Consider the following 24,289-nt stretch of genomic DNA (forward strand, 5'->3'; position numbering starts at 1 on the left):
GTTAACTCATCAAAGACCTGCGTTTAAAATCCAAAAGGGACTCAACAGAAAATTGTATAAGGTCATCTTTGTCCGATGGAAGTGCAAATCTAGTTTAAGTAAAATATTTAAGAACTAGAATTTACAAAATGTGTCGAATAAAATCATGTCAGTACAAAATGTAATCCAATTATTATAAAATCTTTCCAACCTTAAATGTGTGACAAAAAAAAACCTTTGTCATACAGTCATATCAGTTTATTAAGTGGTAACGAAGGATATCAGCAATTTAAATATTTGAAATATAAAAATAAACAATGGTAAAAATCTAGCTATTTTATTTTCAACAACTACATAGACAGTCAAGAAACAAACAGTGAAGGGTAAACGTTTCATTTCAAATTCTATTTTTAGGAGAGACTTAAATACCACATGAGCTAATGTTTCAATTGTGTTGATACTGGTCATTTATTTTTGAATCAAAATTGCTACAATAAAATAATTTAATGCTAAGTGTATATGTAGTAAATGCTGTTATTATGATATTGTTCATATGGCATCATATCTTCCTATAAATCAACATAAATCAAATCCAAAAATAATTTTCAATTATCAAATTGGTGTGAACAAATCTTTATACTAAATTAAATTTATTATTGTGTGGAAATTTCAGTGATAAATATGACCCTTGCTCCTGAGAAACAGAATTAAACAAATATCATTACCTGTACATACATCCAGCATTAGAGCAAAGCAATGACTTCTACATTTGAACATTTTTAAAACTGAAAAATAATTTGTTGTCAAAACCTGCATTTATTCCAATGATATTAATATGATACATCACATGACGTGAATTATTTAATGCTTGAAAAAATCATGTACCTGAATAAATTGAGGTTTCTCATTTTAAAGTAATAATATCTTTCAACTTTTTCTGTCAATCTATAAAAAGAAGATTTTCAAACAATTTGAAATAAAGTTAGCCCAAAATGTAATACTAGTATAAAATATCTAAGGATATTATTTCCCATTTTTGTCTTCCTACAATAAAGTACTTTACAATTAGGAAACAAATATATTGAAGAACAGCAACCATACAATATAATACAAATAAAATGGTGAGGTAATCTTTCAACTGTACAGACAAAATAATACAGTATGTTAATTAATATCTTCAAATTATCTGTTTAAATGGCCAAATCTTAGATATTATACTTTACTTGTTATTTTTTTTTATGAGCAATAGATACCTACATCATAAAGTAAAGTAACTATTATTTATTACATCAGCTTTTGAAAAGATATAAATGGCAAGGCTTGTGTGGTTTTTCCTCTGATTTAAAAAAAAAAGAACAACACAGGTCATTTTCTTACAAAATAATATCACAAATCAATAACATATATTTCATTTAATTTAATTTTATAAACCATATCTCAACAAATCAACGAAAAAGAAGATATGCAGGTGGTAACAAAATTATCATAGTATATATACCCTACTCTGTTGAAAACAAAATGGTATCAAAAATAAAAAATTCAAAATAAAACATGTGAACACATCTAATTCAAATCAAGCACTAGTGTAATCTACCTTCAAACTACAATGTGAACAGATCTAACATACGTTTAAATGGTTTAAGTTAAAAAAAAAATAATGTCAATAATATCAATTTAAAGTTCTTGAACTGTGTTTTTATCACAGTTACAATATTTTTAAAGTTTAAAATGTCTGTTTCCATAAAGGAATATTACTTAGCATCTTTTGGTTAATTGTTTGATAATAAAATGATTTTTTGGGGCAGGTTTTGGGAAGTGGAGGAATATTATTAAAACATACTGTACATACGCATTTCTTAATTTAAACTTTCAGACATGCATAAACTATATATAGCAAAATGAAAAAAAAAAGATCTTATACCTAATAACTGGCCATTAGGGAGCGGTGTGAGGTTGTTTATGGATATTGGATGTAGTAAATCTACACTACATGTACCACATGGATAGATGTTGAATCAATGCTGTTAAAGGTGGGGTATGTTTCAAAGATATAAAGAGGGTTTGAACTTGTCACTTCATATCAAAATATTTTGTCTGCCACTGGAAAAAGATGTTTGGATAGGGGAAAATTTATCTCGTAACAAGGCACCTACATATCTCTACATGAGTTGTTACAAAGGTTTTTTTTTAAAAGAAGTGTGGTACTATCAAAACAAAAAGCGAAGATTAATGTTTGGTATTCTCCAAACAAAAGGCATCTGATTTATATACCCTTTTCAAACAACAGCAAACGCTCAAAAAGATACTTAACCTAATTCAGTATGGATTTAAATTCTTTGGATAGCTAATGTTCACTTCTTGCTAACATAAATGAGGTTTTGTTTTAAAATTATAAAAAATATGCAACAGGTTGCCAACTGCCTACGAATGCCAAGAACAACAGAAAATAAACACATAATGTATAAAAATAAAATACTTGTCATCAAATTATGAGCAATTTTCAAATATTATTTTGGCAAGCTCACAATAAACTAATAAAATTGTAAATATTTGTATAAGTATGTAAATATCACAGACAAATTTTTTCTATCACAGTATATCTTTCATGTCATAAAAATGATATGGCAATCAGATCAAAATCATCAGCAAAGACTATTTCATAAAATAAGTGTTGTCAGATTGCAAGGCAAGTATATTTTTATCCCTGTAATTGTAAAATTCTAACATACATATGTGATTATTTTCCCTAAAACTCCATATATCTATCATCTTATTCAAATAACATTAACAATATGCATGTAGCGTCAATCTAACAAGTAACTGTAACATGATACCAACTTGCCCTTAACAAAGATACCAAAAGCTTCTACAATTGTATTCTCTCTATGATCTCTTCTGAAATAGCCTTATACCTAATTCTGATTTGTAATATAACTGTAAGTAAGGCAATTAAATCATTGTGGAAGGATTGTATTTATAAATAAGCAACTGAGCCATCATGATTTGTCTTGCCCTGTTGGATCTGGTGCATTTGGCTTTTTATTCTTTAAATATCCTCTCCTGAAAAAAAGGTTGTTAATTAGTCTTTAAATTTTCTTAAATTTGTAAGACGAGGCTACTAGCAGTCTGAAATGACTTTGCACATGCAAATAAGTCCAAGTAAGTGAAATAATGATAATGTAAATCTAGTAGGTTTCCCACTGTGGAAGGATTAAATAAATAAACAAGTAAGTCATCATTTTCCCTGTCCTGTTGAATCTAATGGTCTTACGAGTCCCCTAATTGGGGTATCCAAGTAATCAGTTGATGTTTTTCTGTATATAAAGAAGAATTGTATAATCACAAATCATCATTAATAATTTTTTAAACAAGATAATCAAATAATCAAGAATACAGTCCTAAATTACCAAGTAATCATATATTTTTCGTTCATTTTTTTTTTACATAAATAAGGCCGTTAGTTTTCTCGTTTGAATTGTTTTACATTATCTTATCGGGGCCTTTTATAGCTCACTATGCGGTATGGGCTTTGCTCATTGTTGAAGGCCGTATGGTGACCTATAGATGTTAATGTCTGTGTCATTTTGGTCTTTTGTGGATAGTTGTCTCATTGGCAATCATACCACATCTTCTTTTTTACATATAATCATGAAATATTTGGTCTAATAAACAAATAATCATCCTACAAAACAGCCAAGTAATCACTTAATCAAAAACCCCATGAGGAACCTCACTTTGATATTGTGCAATTACAATGAAATACAATTTGAAAGTCTAGTTGATTGTGGCAATTCCTTCTAACAACCACAATACAGATTATACACAGTTTACAGTAACATTAGTTTGAAAGATACCTATTTGAATAAATTGATCACCACAACACTTAATCAATTTTGTGTGTATAAAGCACTTTTCTGGATTTTACTTCATCAGGAATGCTCAATCCCCAAAAATTGACAGCCATTTTGATATATAAATGTCTTAAAACTTGAGGAGCAATATGATCAGAAGAGAAGCCAAAACAAAAGCCAAATCTGTCATAGAACAAGTTTGTCTAAGGGAGTTAATTATATCATACAATGTATAATAATGTTATTATCTTATTATATGCATACATATAAATATATACATGAAAGGAATACCTTGAACTCATTTAGAAACAAACTTGAGTTTTCTCGTTTGAATTGATTTACATTGTCTTATCGGGGACCTTTTATAGCTGACTATGCGGTATGGGCTTTGCTCATTGTTGAAGGCTGTACGGTGACCTATAGTTGTTAATGTCTGTGTCATTTTGTTCTTTTGTGGATAGTTGTCTCATTGGCAATCATACCACATCTTCTTTTTTATATTGAGTTTACATATCTGTCTATTAGTATTATGAGTATACAAATAATATTCTATGGTTGTAAAATGTAACTACTGGCATGCTCTGAACAAATATAAGCATATGGAAAATGTGAAAAAATAAGATTGAAAAATATTGAATAAACATAGAAACATGTAAAAATATCATGTCAGCAAATTATAGAAAAAATACAAATTGTGTGTTATATTAACATATAACACTGATGTCATTTGTTGGTCTCAACCTGAACATAGATAATGAAATAATAAAACAGAAATAAAACAAGTAGGAATAAAGTACTACAATTTTTCATATACAAATTAAATGTGTGCACAAAATACTGAGGTTTACTGTTTCAGCACTGAAAAGTTTTAAAATAACAATCCTCTGGAACACAAAAACTTCTTAACACTATTAAATAAGCCATTAAAAGAGACAGGAATTTTTCTAACAAAGTCAAAACTATTTCCCTACCAATACTGCTGACAACCATGTGAGGTAAATGGGTAGGAACAAGTGATGTAATTACAGATGACCTAGCTGTACAGAGGATCACAAAGGTATGTGAAGAAACTCATTAGTTGGCAGTGAAGATGCTGTGAAATTGGATGTATAATGCTAACACTGTAAATTAAATACATTTTGTCAAAATCCCTTCTGCCTACCCATAACACATGTGTAAATCTCTTGTGATGATATTCAGTTAACAAAATTTGGAATTTGCTTCATAAAATGCTTACCAGGTAAATGAGGTATATCATCTCTATTTCTAAGGTATCCTCGTCTGAAATGTGTCCATGACTTATTGAATTATATATTTCAATGAGTCCAAAACCCAAACAAATATTTAGATTTTACTTGCATGAGCAACAAAACAGGTGCCAAATGTAGAGCAGGCACTTTTTACCTTTCTGGAGCACCTAAGTCCCCCCCCAAGTTTTAGGGGCGTTTATGATGCTCAATCTAGTTTTCTGTGTAATGTTTTGTTATTGTTATCTTTTCTTTGTTTTTATTTTTTGCCATAGAACTGCCTGCCAGTAATTATAAGACTGATTTACTTTATATATTATACAATGTCACCTGCTGGCCACATGAGATAACGCTATAGCTTGTTTATTGTAAGTATTTGTTAAAACAGCTTCTTATTATCATTCAGCAAAATTTATATGCAGAATAACTGTTGACACTAAGATATGTCTCAAGTTTTGTAACTTTGACGGTATTATGCAAATGTTCAAACTGAAATGGTGAACCCTTTCCTCCATAATGACACTTTTTGACGCCACCCCCTTTACTCCATAATGACGCCTTTTGACCCCTGTGTAGTATTTCAGTTGAAACGCTTTGACTACAAAATGTCTGCATCAAACTTTAAAAAATTTGTATCCAATATGAAAAGGATATTCATCAGAATATCTGACTTGAATTTCATTGATGAAATATTTGTTTTCACAGTGCATTAATACTTTAAACTGATGATTTATTTTGCATTGAAAAAATCATATGCGAATCAAGTATGTGAAAGAAAAAAAATCCATGGAGGAAAGGGTTAAACATTTGAAATCTCATAAACATGTTTAACCCCGCCACATTTTTGCACCTGTCCCGAGTCAGGAGCCTCTGGCCTTTATTATTATTTCTAATTTTAGTTTCTTGTGTATAATTTGGAGTTTAGTATGGCTTCATTATCACTGAACTAGTATATATATTTATTTAGGGGCCATATGAAGGATGCCTCCTGGTGCAGGAATTTCTCACTGCATTTAAGACCTATTGGTGACCTTCTGCTGTTGTCTATTCTATGGTCTGACAGGGTGTTGTCTCTTTGACACATTCCTCATTTCCATTCTCAATTTTATGTAAACTATACAAATCATTGTAAGTCAATGTGCCATGACTGAAGGTGGCGGATGGAATAACCTCCATGAAAATGTTAAATGTCAAGGCTTATAAGACTGCATACCAAATATCATTGACTTATCATAAGTGATTTCCTTTAAACTAACCTTAACACAAACTTTAACTTGTAAGCTATGTAAAAATTTCTAATGTTAATGGACCATGATGAGGAGGTAGGGACAATACAATCACCATGGAAATTAGACTTGCAAATGCCAAGACAACTGAATACCAATTATCATTGACTTTTCATTAATTAGCCATTTAACTTGTAAATATACAAAACATTCAAAGTCAAGAAACTATGGTTCAGGGTACAAAATCTCTTAATGAAAATGAGATGACCCAATGCTAATACACTGCATACTAAATGGCATTTACCTACCAGTAGTTGATTCCAAATACACTAGACCTTATCACTAACTAACACATTGTTAACACAAGCACTGACGCCAGAGATACCACACCTAAGTCTCACTTTTTAAGCTTCTTTGACTGACAGAAAAAAAAAACAGATAATTGGTTCATATACAGTCTGCTTGTACCTTGATAATACTAGGCTGTGAAAAAATTTCATAATTGGTCAATAGAAAATAAACTATTTCAGTATTTTAAAAGTAACTTCAAACAAGATTGATTCATGTTGTATACATACAATAAAGTGTTAGCTTGTTGAAGTTCTTCAAGTTTTTGTTCTGTTCTCTGCATCCACTCAGCATATTTTTCACCCCAAGTTTTTTGCATCTGTAAATTAAATAATCAATAACATCCATCAACATCAAGGTATACAATCAATACTGCATCAGACAATCATATTATGGGTATGTTCACACCTTCATAAATGATGGTTTTTTTTTTAACAAAAGGTAATGCATATTACTAAATATATAAAAAGATAGGTCTAATGCTTGTTTATAAGATATAATCATTTGAAAAATTTGACTTCTATGCAATAAATAATTATGTGAATTTTTCATATGAAATGTATAAGGAGTAAAGTTCAACTGTATTGTTATCGTTTTATTTTACTTTTATAGTGAAAGACAACTGTGAATACCTTAAGGTATCCACCCACTATTACCCAACCACACGATAACCACTTCAGGTGTTGGTTCACCTTGTTCAAATTCAAATTTAAAATTAATTTAAAATCAAAATCAAAATATTTTACCAGAAGTGCTTTGAGATTTTAGTCTTAAACTAAACATGTAGGTCTTACTTTAAAAACATCTCTAAAGCTTGGCCTAGAAAAAAATCAGATGGGTAACTATATTCAAAGGAAAAGATGAATTCTAAAATGTTTTCTAGTCGAAGTACTAAGGTTTTGACGGATTTTTTTTTCACTGTAGCCTTCTCTTTTTTTTAAGAATAAGGTTGACGAAAAAGGATAAATTTATTTTGAGTTATCAACATTAAATAAAACCCTATTTTTCCAATTCAATTGTCCATCTGATAGACATGAGTTGGCAAACATACATTAAAATAGCCAGTGTATTTTTCACCAATTTAATGTTATTAAATGAATATCGTTCATTTTTTAACGCTGCCGGGGTATATGCAAAAAGGATATGTCTTTTTTACCCTCTCTGCCGTGGTATTTGCAAAAAAATACGCTATCCGACTGGACACTTGTAACGTCACGATCATCAATGCATTTTTAAACATTAACATTCGGTGTAATTAAACAGATATAGCATGTTCTTGAGGGGTATTTGCAAAAAATACCAGTATTAAGAATGAATTTCCCTCGCCTTACAGCTCGCAAAATTTAACATTCTCCCGACTTAACATGATATATCTGTTCAATATCCTCTTTAATGAGATTGTTAAACTAAGCAATGAGTACCTCAATCTTCATTTTCTCTTCATTATCACACCATGTAGCCTCCTTTATACTGAGATCATAGACAAGGGAGTTAACTCTTTCATTGAGGTCATCATTCTCTACCACTAATGCTGCATTATCTCCCTGTAATTCTGCAATGTTTTTCCTGAGAGCTTCTATTTCTATATCATGGTCACATGCATATTCCTAAAATCAAAATGTTTCATAGTACTTTTTCTTAACAGAAAGCTTTAACTGAGATGGATAGCAACTACTAGTCTCCTTATATCACAAACACAACGTTTTGATGTGTCATTATAATAGACCTCAGGCCCATGGTAAATTCAATCTGTGAGGTATTGGAGCAAATTCTGAGCAAATATTTACCCTTAATATAGATCTTGTGTATATTTAAAGAAACATATCTAACAAAATGCTCTGCAGTGCCCAGTTTGATCATGTTTAAACATTTGGGCCAAGTATGGACTTAAAATTTAAGCTAGGTACAGCTCTGAATTTTAATTGAGACAAAATATTTGATACAGCATAGGTTTCTGACACAGAATGAATGCGGTCTAAGAACTTAAAATATCACATTATAAATAACACAAAGAACACTTCAGATAAATTGGTATCTATATTTTGACTACTACAAACTAATCATGATCATAGGCAGATCCAGGGGGGGGGCCTGGGGGGCCGGGCCCCCCCTTTCGTGGGAAAAAATTGGTTGATTATATTGGGAATCACTGATGCATGACTGGAGTGGCCCCCCCCCTTAGGTCAGTCAGCAGGTCCCCCCTTAGGAAAAGTTCTTGATCCGCCACTGATGATGTATAATAAGGAAACCAGATGATATAACTAACCTCAACTAAATCTTTCTTCATTTGTTCCATTTCTTCTGCAAATTTTCTCTTCAGTTCATCAATCTCTCTATTTTTCTCTTCAAGTTCTTTATTTTTGGCTGTGTTATCAGGTTTCTTTGCATCAGTTGTTTTACTATCTCTGTATATGATACCAGATGAGAGAAATAAAATACAATATATTGCTGCAAGCATGAATTACATACTTCTTTCTTGGTTTTTCAGATTTGTTTTGTAAGGTACCGGTACATATTGTAAATGAATCGGGTATATAAAAGTATTGATTTTGTTTTTGTTTTTGAGGTTTGGGAGAGGGAAGGAGTCTTCAAACAGTTCACATTTGCTTTAAATAATGAAAACGCAAGGTCTCAACTCCAGAACCATTTAAATTTTCAAGTAAATGGTACCCTTTAAAAAAAATTTCAAGACATGTTTTATAATACCGTATAGCAGCATATTTTCATGGAGGTGTAAATTTTTCGCAGGTAGAACAAAATAGCCAAAAATAAATGCCACCAATTTGAAAGTGTAGATGCAAGGGTATTGATAAAAGTTCTGAATCCACCAAATTGATAACTGTCAAAATATTGTGTTCACTTTATTCAATGAAAGTCGCGAAATTTTATACCTGCGAAAATAACCCGCTTTATGGTATATAATTTATAACATGATTCTTCAAAACAATTAAAACTGAAGAATATTTTGAATTTAAAAATGTTTCCCTTGCCTTCTTCCAAATGGTAATCCAACTTCTAAAACTTTTTGTTCTCGTTTTGTGATGGTTGTATTCTTTGCCTTTCGTAATTCGTCAAGCCTCTTCTTCAAACCTGCTACCTCATCTTCAAGCTGTAAGTAACAATTAAAATCAGGTTTATTATTCAATTTGTTCAAACCAATATCTGGTACTTACATCTGGTAACCTAATCAATGACAGGGGACCAATTAGAATATTTCAGTGGTTATTGAAAGATATTTGAAAACCAATGACATTGAGAAAATAAAAATCATGGAGTTGGAAAATGGTATCACTATATATATATAACTACAGTCTGCTTTACTGATTTATTTTCATTTTTGTACTCAAGTTTTCGGCTTATTTTCACCATGAGTAAGACACCAAAAATAACATCCTTTCATTGCATAAAACAGGAACTTTTAGAGACCACATAAACAATAATTTAATAAATAACCCAGTTATTTTAAAATCATTTGTAACTAAGAAGTTTTTGGAGGTCTGTCACAGAATTAATACCAGCCCAGAAGTTGAACAGCAACTGTTGAGAACTTAACTAAAAGCTCATAATAAGCTAGAAATACAATACTTAGAAATTTAAGATGAAAATAAAAAAGAAAGTAGATGCAAATTAGTTAGACAACCAAATGTGCTTTGAACAAATATTAGAAAATTACATCTCAAAAATAAAATAATTGGAAGGCAGGCAAAACTCACTGCTTACAAATGTATATACCTATTCAAGTTTAAGGTTTAAAACCTGAATTATTGAAATATTCCTCAAATGAATAATCTCTTTAAATTATGATGTAGCTTTTTTAGTGTTAATTTGTTATTTAACAAAGTATAGATGCAGAAACATTTACAATTATGAATCTGAAACTAAACAGATTAAAACAAGAATGTGTCCATAGTACACGGATGCCCCACTCGCACTATCATTTTATATGTTCACTGGACCGTGAAATTGGGGTCAATACTTTAATTTGGCATTAAAATTAGAAAAATCATATCATAGTTAACATGTGTACTAAGTTTCAAATTGATTGGACTTCAACTTCATCAAAAACTACCTTGACCAAAAACTTTAACCTGAGCTTCACACTATCTTCTTCTTTGTTCAGTGGACCATGAAATTGGGGTCAATACTTTAATTTGACATTAAAATTAGAAAGATCATGTCATAGGGAACATGTGTACTAAGTTTCAAATTGATTGGACTTCAACTTCATCAAAAACTACCTCGACCAAAAACTTTAACCTGAAGCGGGACGAACGAACAGACGAACGGAGGCATAGACCAGAAAACATAATGCCCCTCTACTATCGTAGGTGGGGCATAAAAACTGGGTAATGACCATATCTTTTGCTATTTAACTTAAATTTTACTTAAATTTTCTTTAGTTATGCCACACCAAAATAACAAGATAAACATGAATCATGACAAAAATATCACTTTTTCTTGGCAGTATGAACAATTGTATCTCACCTCTTTGACTCGTAGTTTTAGAACAACATCATTCTGTCTACTGTCTATAGGTTTCTTGGTTGTGGCCATATTTATCAGTGTTTATCTGCAAATGTACAGAAAATGAAAACAATATGTCAGAATTAAATGGAAACTACATCATAGATATAGGAAGATGTGATGTGAGTGCCAATGAGACAACTCTCCATCCAAATAACAATTTTAAAAAAGTAAACCATTATAGGTCTATGTACGGCCTTCAACACGGAGCCTTGGCTCACACCGAACAACAAGCTATAAAGGGCCCCAAAATTACTAGTGTAAAACCATTCATATATATCAATGAGTCAGCTATGTGACAAAATACACATATCAAATGCACTACATTGCTGATACTGCTTGCAATTATAACCCTCTAATCCTATTCAATGTACAATGGGGGAAAAAATCCCAAATGTAAATAAGTTTATACAGAGACAATATTTCATAGAATTCAAACTTATATGTCGAAAATAAACAGATGTGCATGTAACACCATGGCCAAACAAGAGGCACTCATTTGTTTGATGTGTTTTATCTTTTGATTTTGCCATTTGATTAGAGACTTTCCGTTTTGAATTTTCCTCAGAGTTAAGTATTTTTGTGATTTTACTTTTGTTAACTTATCGACTTGTACATGTTGTAGGAGTCAATATTTGCAATTTTTTAATTTAGGTAAAAAACATGTATTTCTAGCTTAACACTAATGGACTTTATTGTTATTGAAGTCATAAATTGCCTTAAATTAAAAGGAGACAAATCTTTGAATCTACAAATTAAGACCTCTATGAGTCAAAAGCAGATTTAGACTTATTTATGTCTGAGCTCTGACTGTTTATATACAACTTTATTTTAATGAACTGTTGGATATTTGTTAGTCTGCAATACTATTCAATTACTGTCTTTTGATCAGGTTGAGAACAAACCCCCTGTATGGTGATTATACCTGTATAGAGGGATAATCCTTCTATAGAGGGGTAAAATTATCCCTCTATAGAGGGGTATTTTTGTTTAGACTGGATTTAAATCAAAATAGGGCAGAATGGCATTCTCTACTTATTATGGCAGTAACCTGGAACAGTTGATGCACCAATTGATGTACTTTATTTAATATGCACATGCCCAGTTTGATGCTTATCTGGCTAAATATAAAATCTATTGTTTACCATGATTGAAAGCTGTGAAGATCAGGTAAATTCTACTCACTTATGCCTCACTGAACAGAATTTCTATTGTTAGATTTAACATTACATCCCAGCTCCTTTGTTCTAACAGCGGTGATCTGAGCCGGATCACCCCTACCAGATCACCCCAGTTTGAGTTTCTTTGTTATGCATGCTTTCCTATGTTCTCTAACATTTTGGCAGGAATGTCAAATCCACTATAAAACTTATAATTAATTACAATGTATACAGAAAAGACTATCTATCAAAATTCACGTAGAAAAAATCCAGTGTATATGCTGCGATTCGAACTTAAGACCTTTAGCATATCAAGCCACGACACATACCACTACACCAGGACGACTGGATACGAACGAACAGTAATTTAACATACTTAAAGGAAGCAAGATCTTTTTATAAGTGGGGCTAGTTGGCAGACCTTTATTCAGTGGGGTTTAAACCTTTTTCGTTAATAAGTGAGGTGTCAGACTGATTGTTCAATTTGATTTTACACTTTTTCAAAAGTGGGGCGATATAGTGTGGGCCGATTGGCAAGTGGGACAAGTTGATATTGTTTGATATCTACTCATCGTGTTCGGGTGTCATAAAGGGTATACATCATATAGTAATATATAAAGTATATTATAATGGTTGTGTGGCATTCTAAATTAGATTTTATGAATTGTTAATGTTTTTTCGTCTAATCTAAAACAGCTGGGATGTAAAATAGTTATCCCACTCAGACTTGGTGTGTCAGTGTTAGATCACCATCTGGCCTCCAGCCATCGGGGTAATCTTACACTGACACACCGTGTCCTTGTGGGATAACTATTAATGAAATTTAAAGGTCAAATTCCTTTTGTTGTTGATCAGGTGTTCAGATAGGTATACAATAGATTGCAAGTTTTTCACTTTAGCAAAAAAATGGTTATACCATTTCTTTTAGTAAAGTGCATATGTTGATGTATATAATGCTAGAGATTATAGCCAATATAACTAGAAAATGCCATTCTGCACTAATTTGCTTTAAATCAAGTGAAAACAAAACTAACCCTCTATAGAGGGATAATTTTATCCCTCTAAAGAAGGATTATCCCTCTATACAGGTATAATCACAATACAGGGGGATTGTTCCCTACCTGTTGATGAGGTAAATATGTGGTTTTATTGACTTTTGAATAATTAACTGATATACACTGAGGCCAACAGCCGAAGTGAATATCAGTTTTTTAAAAGTCAATTTAACCACATATTTACCGAAACCAAGGAATTGTATATTTAAAAGGAATGTACAATTCCTTGCTGAAACAAAAGACAATAATTGTTTTATTCCATATTCCGAGAGAAATGTATGTAATGGAACGTAATTACCAAAACCAATTGTACATCAAAGGATTTTTACCAAAATTATACATGTAAAAGTATGTGACATTTTGCGTGGTGAATTTTCCATAGGTGAATATGCTTATTTATTCAAAATCTGATTCATATAGAAAACCCTATTAAAGTTATATCAATATGGAATAATTTAAGTTATTCTATAAAAAATCACTTATAGTCTGCCAGTAAAACACACAAAAATGTGAAAATGAATAGGTGAACCATAGGTGAAAACCGTAAAATCATTGAAAGATTATGTAAAGCAATGATTTTTGTTTCTATGATAATCAAAAGTCTTTATTCTGAAAACATAAACCAAAACTCTATGCTAAATCAAAATGAATTGAAAATGTGAAATGCATGCGATCTTTCTTAATGCGACTTCTAAATACTAAATAAATTTTAAGTGTGTGTCTTACAAAACAATAACATTACAATAATAAATAGGACATCAACATGTCAATTGTGATCAAAATATTTCGTCTCAAACACAGAGGTTAGTAAAGTGTTGATTCTATCAAGTAGTTTGGCAACTTTGTACAATTCGAGTTGACCTTCCATTTTTTTTGAATATAAAAAAGTGGCGAGGTTCATTTCAAAATGCAAATAAAATCCTTATAGGTAAACTATACGATTGATAATAAAGGAATTCAGGATTTTAATACAAATTTATTTTAAAGAACGTTATCCACCTATTCCTTCTGCTTTGTACGGGCCGGCTAAACTCCATCGTCTACTTTCAAAGAATTCATTAAGTAACATTTCAGAGAATATTAGCGATTTCAGTTTGAGTTCAACTTAGAAACATGTTAACGAACTAAAATAAAAAAAAAACATAAATGACTTACAAAGGCCAGAGGATCCTGACTTGGGACAGGCGCATAAATGCAGCGGGGAGAAACATGGTATGTGATATCTCAACCCCCCTCTAAACCTGTAGCCAATGAAGAATAAACAAACACACAGCAATACGCACAGTAAAAGATCTTTAAAACTCAGTTCAAAAGAAGTCCGAGTCCGATGTCAGAATTGGTAACTGTTAAAAAGAAATTAGTAGTTCATATGTTTCCAGATAGATTTTTTTTATAAACATAACAAATAAGAGGGACTTCAGTATTATCAAAATTGCAAATAATTTGTTCTTTAACAGAATGATTTTTTTAAAATGTCGTTATTATATACTTACAAAATCAAAACCTTTATATTGACATATTTGATTTTAATCAAATGTTTTTTTTTTTTGTTATCTTCAGAGCGAAATTTGGGAAACAGCTTAGAATAGTAATATGCAATTAAAATTTGAACGATTTCATACTTAGTTCAGTGTATGTTCACTTGTTTTTGTTAATATGTCTTTTTATTGAGTTAAGCCATTTTAATTAATGTTTATAGATATATAGTGTATCTTTCTATGTTGTAATGTTACACTAATGTTTCAGGTAAGGGTTACGGTAAGGTTGGTACCTATATTAAAACGGTTAAACATGCTGCATATGTTTGCATCTGTATTAAGTCAGGGACCTGGTGTTCGGTGGTTGTAAATTGAGTATGCGGTTCATAAAGTGTTTCTCGTTTCTCATTTTGTATATATATATAGATTATGCCGTTGGTTTTCCTGTTTACTAATGATTGGTTTAAAAATAGTCAATTTTGGGGCCCTTTATGTGTTGCTGTTCGGTGTTTGCTAAGTCCCCATGATGAAAACCCTACTATGACCTATAATGATTTTATACTTTAACAAATTGTAAATTCGATGGAGAGTTTTTGAATTGGCACTCATATCACATCTTATCATATCTAATTAGGTCTGCAATATGGAATTGCCAGTGTTGGAAATCAAATTTGATGTGATTTATTAACAGGCAAAGAACCGAAAGCTTTGTTAACAGATTATGTCTACTTTGTTTTGTTTAAATAGTAATAAATGTCCGAAATATTTGTATTGTTCATACGACTGAAATTTCTTTGATTGCAATTTATTTTACTCCCATAAGAACGGTTTTTACGATCAGTTTTAGAAACTATATTGTATCCTAAATGTTATTTATAGAATCGGTTCTTGATATGTTATCAATTCTCTTGATATTATCAATAAGACCGAGAGGAATGGCTGTCTGTATTTTTATGCCCCACCTATAATAGAACAGGGGCCGATTATGTTTTCTGGTCTGTGGGTCCGTCCGTTCGTCCATTGTACAGTCCTTCCGTCAGTTCGTCCAATCTAATTAAAATATTGATCTCTGATTACGTTATACCTCATATGGATAGTCGTTAGATCTCATATGTAGTATAACGTAATCAGAGATCAATATTTTAATTAGATTGTCCGTTCGTCCGTCTGTCCCGCTTCAGGTTAAAGTTTTTGGTCAAGGTAGTTTTTGATGAAGCTGAAGTCCAATATCAACTTGAAACTTAGTACACATGTTGCTCATGATATGATCTTTCTAATTTTAAAGCCAAACTATACTTTTGACCCAAATTTCACGGTTCAGACCACTGAACATAGAAAATGAAAGTGCGAGTTTCAAGTTAAAGTTTTTGGTCAAGATAGTTTTTGATGAAGCTGAAGTCCAATCAACTTGAAACTTAGTACACATGTTTCCTATGGTATGATCTTTCTAATTTTAATGCCAAATTAGATTTTTACCCAATTTCACGGTCCATTGAACATGGAAAATGATAGTGTGAGTAGGGCATCCATGTAAGTAAGTAAGTTAAACTTTATTTGGATTCGGCATATTGACAAACAATACAAACATATAAAGCTCTAATGAGCTTTTCACCGAATATAAAAAACATATGCAATAACAAATAAAACAAGGCATGCAGTATCATGCAATAAATAATAAAGAGCAGCACCAAAAATTAACTTTAAGCAAATAGCATATCCATGTATCTTGCAAAATACCAAAACATATAATATATATGAAGTATCAATTTTTTTTTAAATTTGCAGAAATATTTTTTTTTAAATTTAAAAATTTCAAATCTTTCAAATTTTAAAATGTAAAAAACAAAATTTCAGTTCCAATGCAAGCTGTTAATGCAGCATAAAAAGCATAAATATTGTAACACAAATTATCTACAGGCAGAGCAAAAACATTCTGTTCCACTCCAGGACTGCCGGAACAAGACTCTTAAAATGTGAAAAGCTGTTAACAGTCCTGAAATGATCTGGAGCTATTCCATAAAGAAGCAGCAGCAAAACTAAAAGATTTTTTTTCCATATGAGATAGTTCTTACCTGTGGTATTCCCAAAATATTACTGTATGTAAAAGAATATTTAGTGTGTTTAATTTGGAGTAAATTTTGTAAACATACAGGAGCCAAATTATTTAAAATTTTAATACAATTTAAATCAACTATTTCGTACAGACTTTTTGATTCCCATGCTGCTTTTTAAGTACTGTTTTAATTAGATGTTAAAACTTATTTGTCTAAAAATGTGTTCCCTGTTGTTGACTACATGTACCATTAATCCACCCTTTAGCATAAGATGACAACCGGAAGTTTATTTGTTTTGCAGATTTCTTGGCAACTTCCGAAGCAAGGTTGTCGGCTCTCCGGACATTCCCGAAGTCCTGCGTTTAACACCCTTGCCTTCAGCCGTACTCACACCGTGCAAGATCTTGCAGAGATTAAGCATCCGCAGCGCATGCATACATTTTTTCGTTAATTGCATAAACATATATTTAAAACATGTTTTTGTATTAACTTTAACGGTTCATTTTTAAACATACGGCAATTTGTAGCCGTTTGACCATTCTGTGGAAAGTGCGTACATGCGAACTACTTTGTTTACGTTTTCCAAGTTGGCGGCCGCCAGCGTACAAACCATACAGGTATGATTTTTTACTTATATTAAACGATATAACTATTTTAAATCAATGTATATGACAGAATTCAATTGCATAGGTGTCAGGTCTGATCGCTGGTGGACATTAAACAAAATTGCCGTTTCTTGGAAGGAGAAATAACAGAAATTTAAAAAAGGGGGAGGGAGTACTTAAAAAAAAAGGTATCACACTTTATTTTAGCTGCGGTACCATACTGTGGCATGCATAAACTTATTCTCATAGACAGAAAATAGTGTTTGCTGGACATTAAAGATAGTAGGATTACAGTAGGATCACCCCCTCCCCCCCCCCCCCCCAAAAAAAAAAAACAAAACCCACTGCATTATCATTATTGTGTGGCATTAGCATGATCAAGGATTTGTACTATACAAATCCTTAGTAAGTAAGTAAGTAAGTAAATCAGTAATTAAGTAAGTAAAAATTTATTTGGATTCAGCATATTGACAAACAGTACAAACATATGCTCTAATGAGCTTTTCACCGAATATAAAAACATATGCAATAAAAAATAAAACAAGGCATGTGGCATGCAAAATAAATTATAAAAAGCAGCACCAAAAATTAGCTCTAAGCAATAGCATATACATGTATCTGCTATTGGAAGCCGCATGCATGATTAGGAATCAAATGAGCTAGCAATCAAAGGTTACCTATGAAATTATGGTGTCATTATTTATTTGTACATGTATGTCATGAAAAGAAAAAATCTACTTCACAGGTTTTGAAAACTAATTATATATTTTTCTCTGTGTCTATAATTTCTAAACAATTAAAACATTTAAAAGCTGGAGTATATATCAGTAACACTCAAGAATGTGTCCACTGCTTGAAAGGAAGATAGATAGATAATAGGCTGCAAATACTAATAGTTATGTTCAAATGCCAGAATCATGTATTTTAATTTACAAAAATGTACAAGTACAATGCATAATCACCCATTTTTTTTTTACTATGTACACAAAATGTACATGTACATTCCATTTATCAGTTGGATCATCTAGCTACTAATGGCTAGTTTACAGAAAACCAGGCATATATAATACTTTTATATTCCACTAACCATATATTATATGATTATATATTTTTAATTTTTGTGTTTTTGTTGAATTTATGCTATTTTGCATTGGTGTCCTTGTCTTCAATTTTCCCCCTTTAAGACTTGCATGTGTAGGCTGAAGGTAAAGACACAGAAGAGTGCAGGGGGAATTCATGATCAGTACCCCTCTTTTTTTGACTAGCTGTATATTTTAATATATATAGTGCTGATTCTGATGATAGATAATTATTTTTTTAGGTTTCTTATACTAAGTAACTGATTATCATGACACTGTCATAACATGAGGTGCCAGGACAGGCAGGAGATGTGAGAAGTAGCAGTTTTAAAATTTTATTGCGGGAAATGTTAATTTCAATAGTATTTTATCTTTTGGTAAGTTTTAGATAGTCTTATATATAAAATAATTAGAATTTTGAATGTATATATGAGGGTTGGATGGGGTTAAATGATTAAAGAAAAATGCCCTTAAAAATGAAGATTAGAGAATAACGGGCAAAAAAAATGAAAATTATAAGAGAAAAAAGGGGTTAATTTTTGAAGATTAGAGAAAAAAGGGGTTAATTTTTTAAAGATTAGAGAAAAAAAAGGGTGAAAATTAAATGTTTACAGAATAACAGACCCCCCCCCCCCCCCCAAATCCAGACCCTCATACATACATACATGTACATATAGAACATAATTTTTTTTTTCAAAAATAGGACAAGTGAATTCATGTTTAAAGTGTAAATTAAGTTTCTAGTTTAAAAAAATAACATTTAATGAAAAAACTAAGGTCATATATAAATGTAAAATACTGCAATCTTTTAAAACAGATAAAATAATGTCAAATGGCAATTTTACACCATGAAATATAGTCCTCATTAAAACTGATTATTTCTGTAATATGCTAGAAATATAGGTAGGGTCAAATAACTCTACTTTTGTACTTGAATGTCGGTTTGATAGTAAACTAATGTGCAATTTTATATGACTGTAAATGAGAAATCAGCTAATTTTGATTATTTTTGTCAAAATAGTCAATATTTAGAGAGTGTGTTCGGAGTTCCAAAAAAACATATTCTAAGTATGAAAATAAACAGTTTTTCTAAGACTTGCTGATCTTACTCTTTCATTCATATAATATTACATTCAATTTTGGCAAAAAATGACAAACTATAGCAAATTTATAGCAACTCACCAAAATTTTGATCATATTGTAAATTAGTTCAATACACTGTTTCATAAGGTTTTCATCATCATGTAAATATTGAAATCTGTCACTAATCATGTGTATTCTTCAAATATCTATAAATTTGTGATTTTTCTTTTCTTGATTTGAAGTTGGAGAGAATTGGAGATTTGAGCCACTATAAACATACATGTATAATATCACTGTACTAGTGTACATGTTTTTTAAGGGGCCAACTGGACACTGCCTCCTGGTGCGGGAGTTTCTCGCTACATTGAAGACCCATTGGTGGCCTTCAGCTGTTGTCTGCTCTATGGTCTGGTTGTTGTCGCTTTGACACATTCCCCATTTCCTTTCTTAATTTTATGTATAAAATATATCTCTGCATATCTGAAGCCCCAGACTAGTATATTTCTTTTGGACTAGTAAGTTTTTGCAAAACTTTGTTTGAACCAATAAGAAAAATGTCAGAATAATCAATATTGGTCTTTGGACAAGTAGTTGAGAAAAGATTTTGGTGCAGACTGTATATATATATCACATTTCCTTTATCAAAAGTTTTTTTCAAGCAGAAAAAAAGAATGGGTTGAAGAAAAATTATTGAAAGCTACATTTGTCAAAATTAAATATTTGCGGAAAATTTGCTCTTTTTAGTGGCCTCCTCTCATACTTGTTTCTAGCTATAAATTGCACTTATCAAAGACTTAGACAAACGCATGTTTTATTTTACTAAACATATAAATATATATATATATTATATCAGATTTTGAATTATTTCTTCTAGAATGGTGTTTTTCTATGCATTCTACAAACTAGTTTTCTTTAAACAAAGCTCTAAAATACCTTGTGAAATATAATTTTAGCTTTTAAATTACATTCTGTAGTACATTGTAGTTGCAAAGGGAGATAAGATCAATATGTAATAGCTTCAAAGATATGAAAAAATATATGTTATATTTTACTAGATTTTTGCACATCTCCTGATATGTTCTGAATTTGATCATAGGTATTTTTTTTTTATTGTTCATGTATCATTATGAATTGGTTTTTTTCTTATTTTTGTATGAATTATTCTGATCATTCATAAAGTCAAATAGACAATACCAAACTATGATAAAAAATGATATGCAATGCTGTACATATACTATAAATCTATTAATTAATGATTTTTTCTTCTAGAATTGACATATATGAGACTGTAACACGGAGAAGCTGACTTGAAAGAAATATACTTAGTATTTTGTATGCTGATAGAGAATGACAGTCACAGACTTTTATTAATGTTGTAATTCAAACAATTATCATACACACAGGAAATAAACATATATAATTTTTACTTGTTTTTTTTTTAAGTCAATCTATGGAGAAGGGTCATAGTCAAAAACTAGTAAATTTTGATGTAAGCCATTACATACATCCATATGGCCTTTACTAATGAGAAATAGTTCTAAGCCTAACATATGTTAATGCACCAGAATACATTTTAAGAATACATAGGCGGATCCAGGGGGGGGGGGGGGCCTGGGGGGCCCGGGCCCCCCCTTTCGTGGGAAAAATTTGGTTGATTATATAGGGAATCATTGAAGCATGACTGGAGTGGGCCCCCCCTTAGGTCAGTCAGCGGGGACCAAGTGAGCTTTTCTCATCACTTGGCGTCCTTAGTCTTCCGTCATCTGTCGTCCATCAACTTTTACAAAAAATCTTCTCCTCTGAAACTACTGGGCCAATTTAACCAAACTTGGCCACAATCATCATTTGTGTATCTAACTTAAAAGAATGTGTCAAGTGACCCGGCCAACCAACAAAGATGGCGGCCATGGCTAAAAATTGAACATAGGGGTAAAATGTAGATTTTGGCTTACAACTCTGAAACCAAAGCATGTAGAGTAAATCTGACACCGAATCATATTGTTAATCAGGTCAAGATGCATTTGTTCTGAAATTTTCTGATGAATGGGACAACCCATTATTGGGTTGCTGCTCCATAATTGGTAATTTTATGGAAATTTTGCCGTTTTTGGTTATTATCTTGAATATTGTTATAGATAGAGACAATCTGTTAACAGCAATTATGTTCAGCAAATTAAGATACACAAATATGTCAAGATGACAGAAATGGTCAGTTGACCCCTTAAGGAGTTATTGACCTTTATAGTCAATTTTTTTTTAAACTTTTACAAAAATCTTCTCCTCTATAACTACTGATATATAAAAAAAGAAGATGTGGTATAATTGCCAATGAGACAACTATCCACAAGAGACCAAAATGAGACAGAAATTAACAATAAGAGGTAACTGTATGGCCTTCAACAATGAGACAAATTGAACCAACCTTGTCCACAATCATCAATAGGGTATTTATTTTTAAAAAATGTGTCCGATGACCCTGCCAGTGAACTAAAATGGCCGACATGGCTAAAATTAGTACTTAAGGTAGAATGCAGTTTTTCGGCTCATATCTCTGAAACCATTTAAAGCAAATCTGACGAGGATACAAATGTTCATTAGACCCAGATCTATTTGCCCTGAATTTTTTTAGGCCAATCAGGCAATTTGTTGTTGGATTGCTGCTTCTGAATAGATAATTTTAAGAAATGTTTGCAGCTTTCGGTTATTATCTTGAATGTTATTATAGATAATACAAATACTACAAATAAGTCAACATGACCAAAATGGTCAAGTGACCCCTTATTAAGGAGTTATTGCTCTTTATAGTAAATTTTTAACAATTTTCTCTTCTGGGCCAAATAAAGGCAACAGTAGTATATCGCTGTTCGAAACTCACAAATTGACTGAGAAAGTAAACAAATCCTGGTTACAAACTAAAACTGAGGGAAACGCATCAAATATAAGAGAACACATAACAGAAACACAACACACACAGAAACGAACTATAATATAACAATGGCCATTTTCCTGACTTGGTACAGGACATTTTAAGAAAAAAAATGTAGGGTTGAACCTGGTTTTGTGGCATGCCAAACAATCCGCTTTAAGGGCAATGTTCATTATAGATAGAGATAATTGTAAGCAGCAGGAATTTTCAGTAACGTTAGATCTACAAACACATCACCAAAACACAATTTTTGTCATGAATCCATTTGTGTCCCTTGTTTAATATGCACATAGACCACGGTGAGCGACACAGGCTCGTTAGAGTATTTTGTTTAGATGCTATAAGCAACTGGCTAACTATATAGTTTAAATTTGACATCTTGGTGCTTTAATAGCTACTTATGCGGTATTGGTTTTGGTGATTGTTGAAGGTCATATTGTGACAAATAGCTGTTACTTTCTGTGTCATTTGGTCTCTTTAAGAGTTGACAAAGTGGCAATCATACAACATCTTCCTACTAAGCAATATTGCCGTAAGATATGAACAATCATCTTTGCCATATGTACATAAATTCACCATATGTAGACACTTATTTCATGATAATGGAACACCGTATCGGTGGTCACTTGGTAGCGTGTTTGTCTAGGGGTCGTGTGTTCAAATCATGGCTGTCTGGGTCAAATCAAAGACTGTAAAATAGGTGTTTGAGTCTTCTCAACTAGGCACGTAGCATTAAGGAAAAAGAGCAAAGACTGTTCTGCTTGGAGTCAGATTGATTGTGTACTAGCACGTTGATAATTAGCCTCAGTATAAGTGTTTAGTACAAATCAAGGTAAATAATCATTTCCCATTATTATGTTCTCGTCTTGAATGTTGGACGTTGAGTAACCATAATTTTTTTTATCATAATGAACAATTGAACAAAACATATGGGACGAGAACTGTCATTTGAGACAGATAATTTGAGATTTTTTGGTTGAACTAGTTTTGATTGATTGATAATAAGTGTTTAACGTCCAGCGATGAATATTACACATATATATCTATGTATATATAAATATGTTCCGGGCCATACGAGTATGGTCATGACCGTATGGTTATATACTCATACGAGTATGGTCATGACCGTATGGTTATATACTAATACGAGTATGGTCATGCCCGTATGGTTATATACTCATATAGTCGGGATCATTTACAAGTTTACAGTAAATACTTTTAAAATCTTCATAAGGTATAACATTTAAGTTGTCATGTCATTATAAAAGATGGTATCAAAGGTCATTTTATTATATAATAATGATAAAAGATTAATTGAATAAAAATAAGCAGTTTCAAGATTTTCTTGTATGACATTATTAAGATTGCATCTTTTAATATGTTGTTCTATAAGTACTGTTTGTTTTGATTTGCTTATGTAAAGGGTTGTTTGAATGTTAGAGTGGGGTGCTCATTTTCGCCATAACTTTCCATGTTTTCTTCAGTTTATGTTCAGGTCCGAAGTTTTGAAGTATACTGATATTTCTATATGAAGATAACTTCAAATGCAAAATATTCTAAGCTTTAAAACGTGTTTGTTTTGAGAAAAATCATCTGAAAAGTTAGATTAAGGGTGTTTGAAATTTCCTGATGTTTTGTCAATGGCGGACACATATTCGCCGTTTTTACACATCT

General features: G+C 31.5%; 1 protein-coding gene and 1 long non-coding RNA gene across 5 annotated transcripts; one reads left to right on the forward strand and one right to left on the reverse strand.

The window, feature by feature from the left end:
- Nucleotides 1-300: 300 nt before the first annotated feature.
- Nucleotides 301-14,203, reverse strand: LOC143079280 (uncharacterized). 4 transcript variants are annotated; one of them, XM_076254526.1, is made up of 8 exons: nt 14,117-14,193; nt 11,137-11,221; nt 9,642-9,760; nt 8,918-9,056; nt 8,073-8,258; nt 6,882-6,970; nt 5,068-5,111; nt 301-3,039 (listed from the first exon to the last, which is right to left on the reverse strand). In XM_076254526.1, the coding sequence occupies exons 2-8, from the start codon at nt 11,203-11,205 to the stop codon at nt 3,026-3,028; spliced, it is 660 nt and encodes a 219-aa protein (XP_076110641.1). In that variant the 5' UTR covers nt 11,206-11,221; nt 14,117-14,193; the 3' UTR covers nt 301-3,025. The 4 variants fall into 4 exon arrangements, with proteins under 4 accessions (XP_076110641.1, XP_076110639.1, XP_076110640.1 ...); XM_076254524.1 differs by lacking the exon at nt 5,068-5,111 and having other exon boundaries at nt 14,133-14,203; XM_076254525.1 differs by lacking the exon at nt 5,068-5,111 and having other exon boundaries at nt 11,137-11,227; nt 14,117-14,203.
- Nucleotides 14,204-17,232: 3,029 nt separating this feature from the next.
- LOC143079281 (uncharacterized) lies at nt 17,233-21,115 on the forward strand. The gene is made up of 3 exons (XR_012979368.1): nt 17,233-17,539; nt 18,849-18,983; nt 20,959-21,115. It is a non-coding gene; the product is annotated as an uncharacterized LOC143079281 (long non-coding RNA).
- The last annotated feature ends 3,174 nt before the right edge of the window (nt 21,116-24,289 follow it).

This window comes from Mytilus galloprovincialis, chromosome 6 (genome assembly GCF_965363235.1).
Source record: "Mytilus galloprovincialis chromosome 6, xbMytGall1.hap1.1, whole genome shotgun sequence".
NCBI lineage: Eukaryota > Metazoa > Mollusca > Bivalvia > Mytilida > Mytilidae > Mytilus > Mytilus galloprovincialis.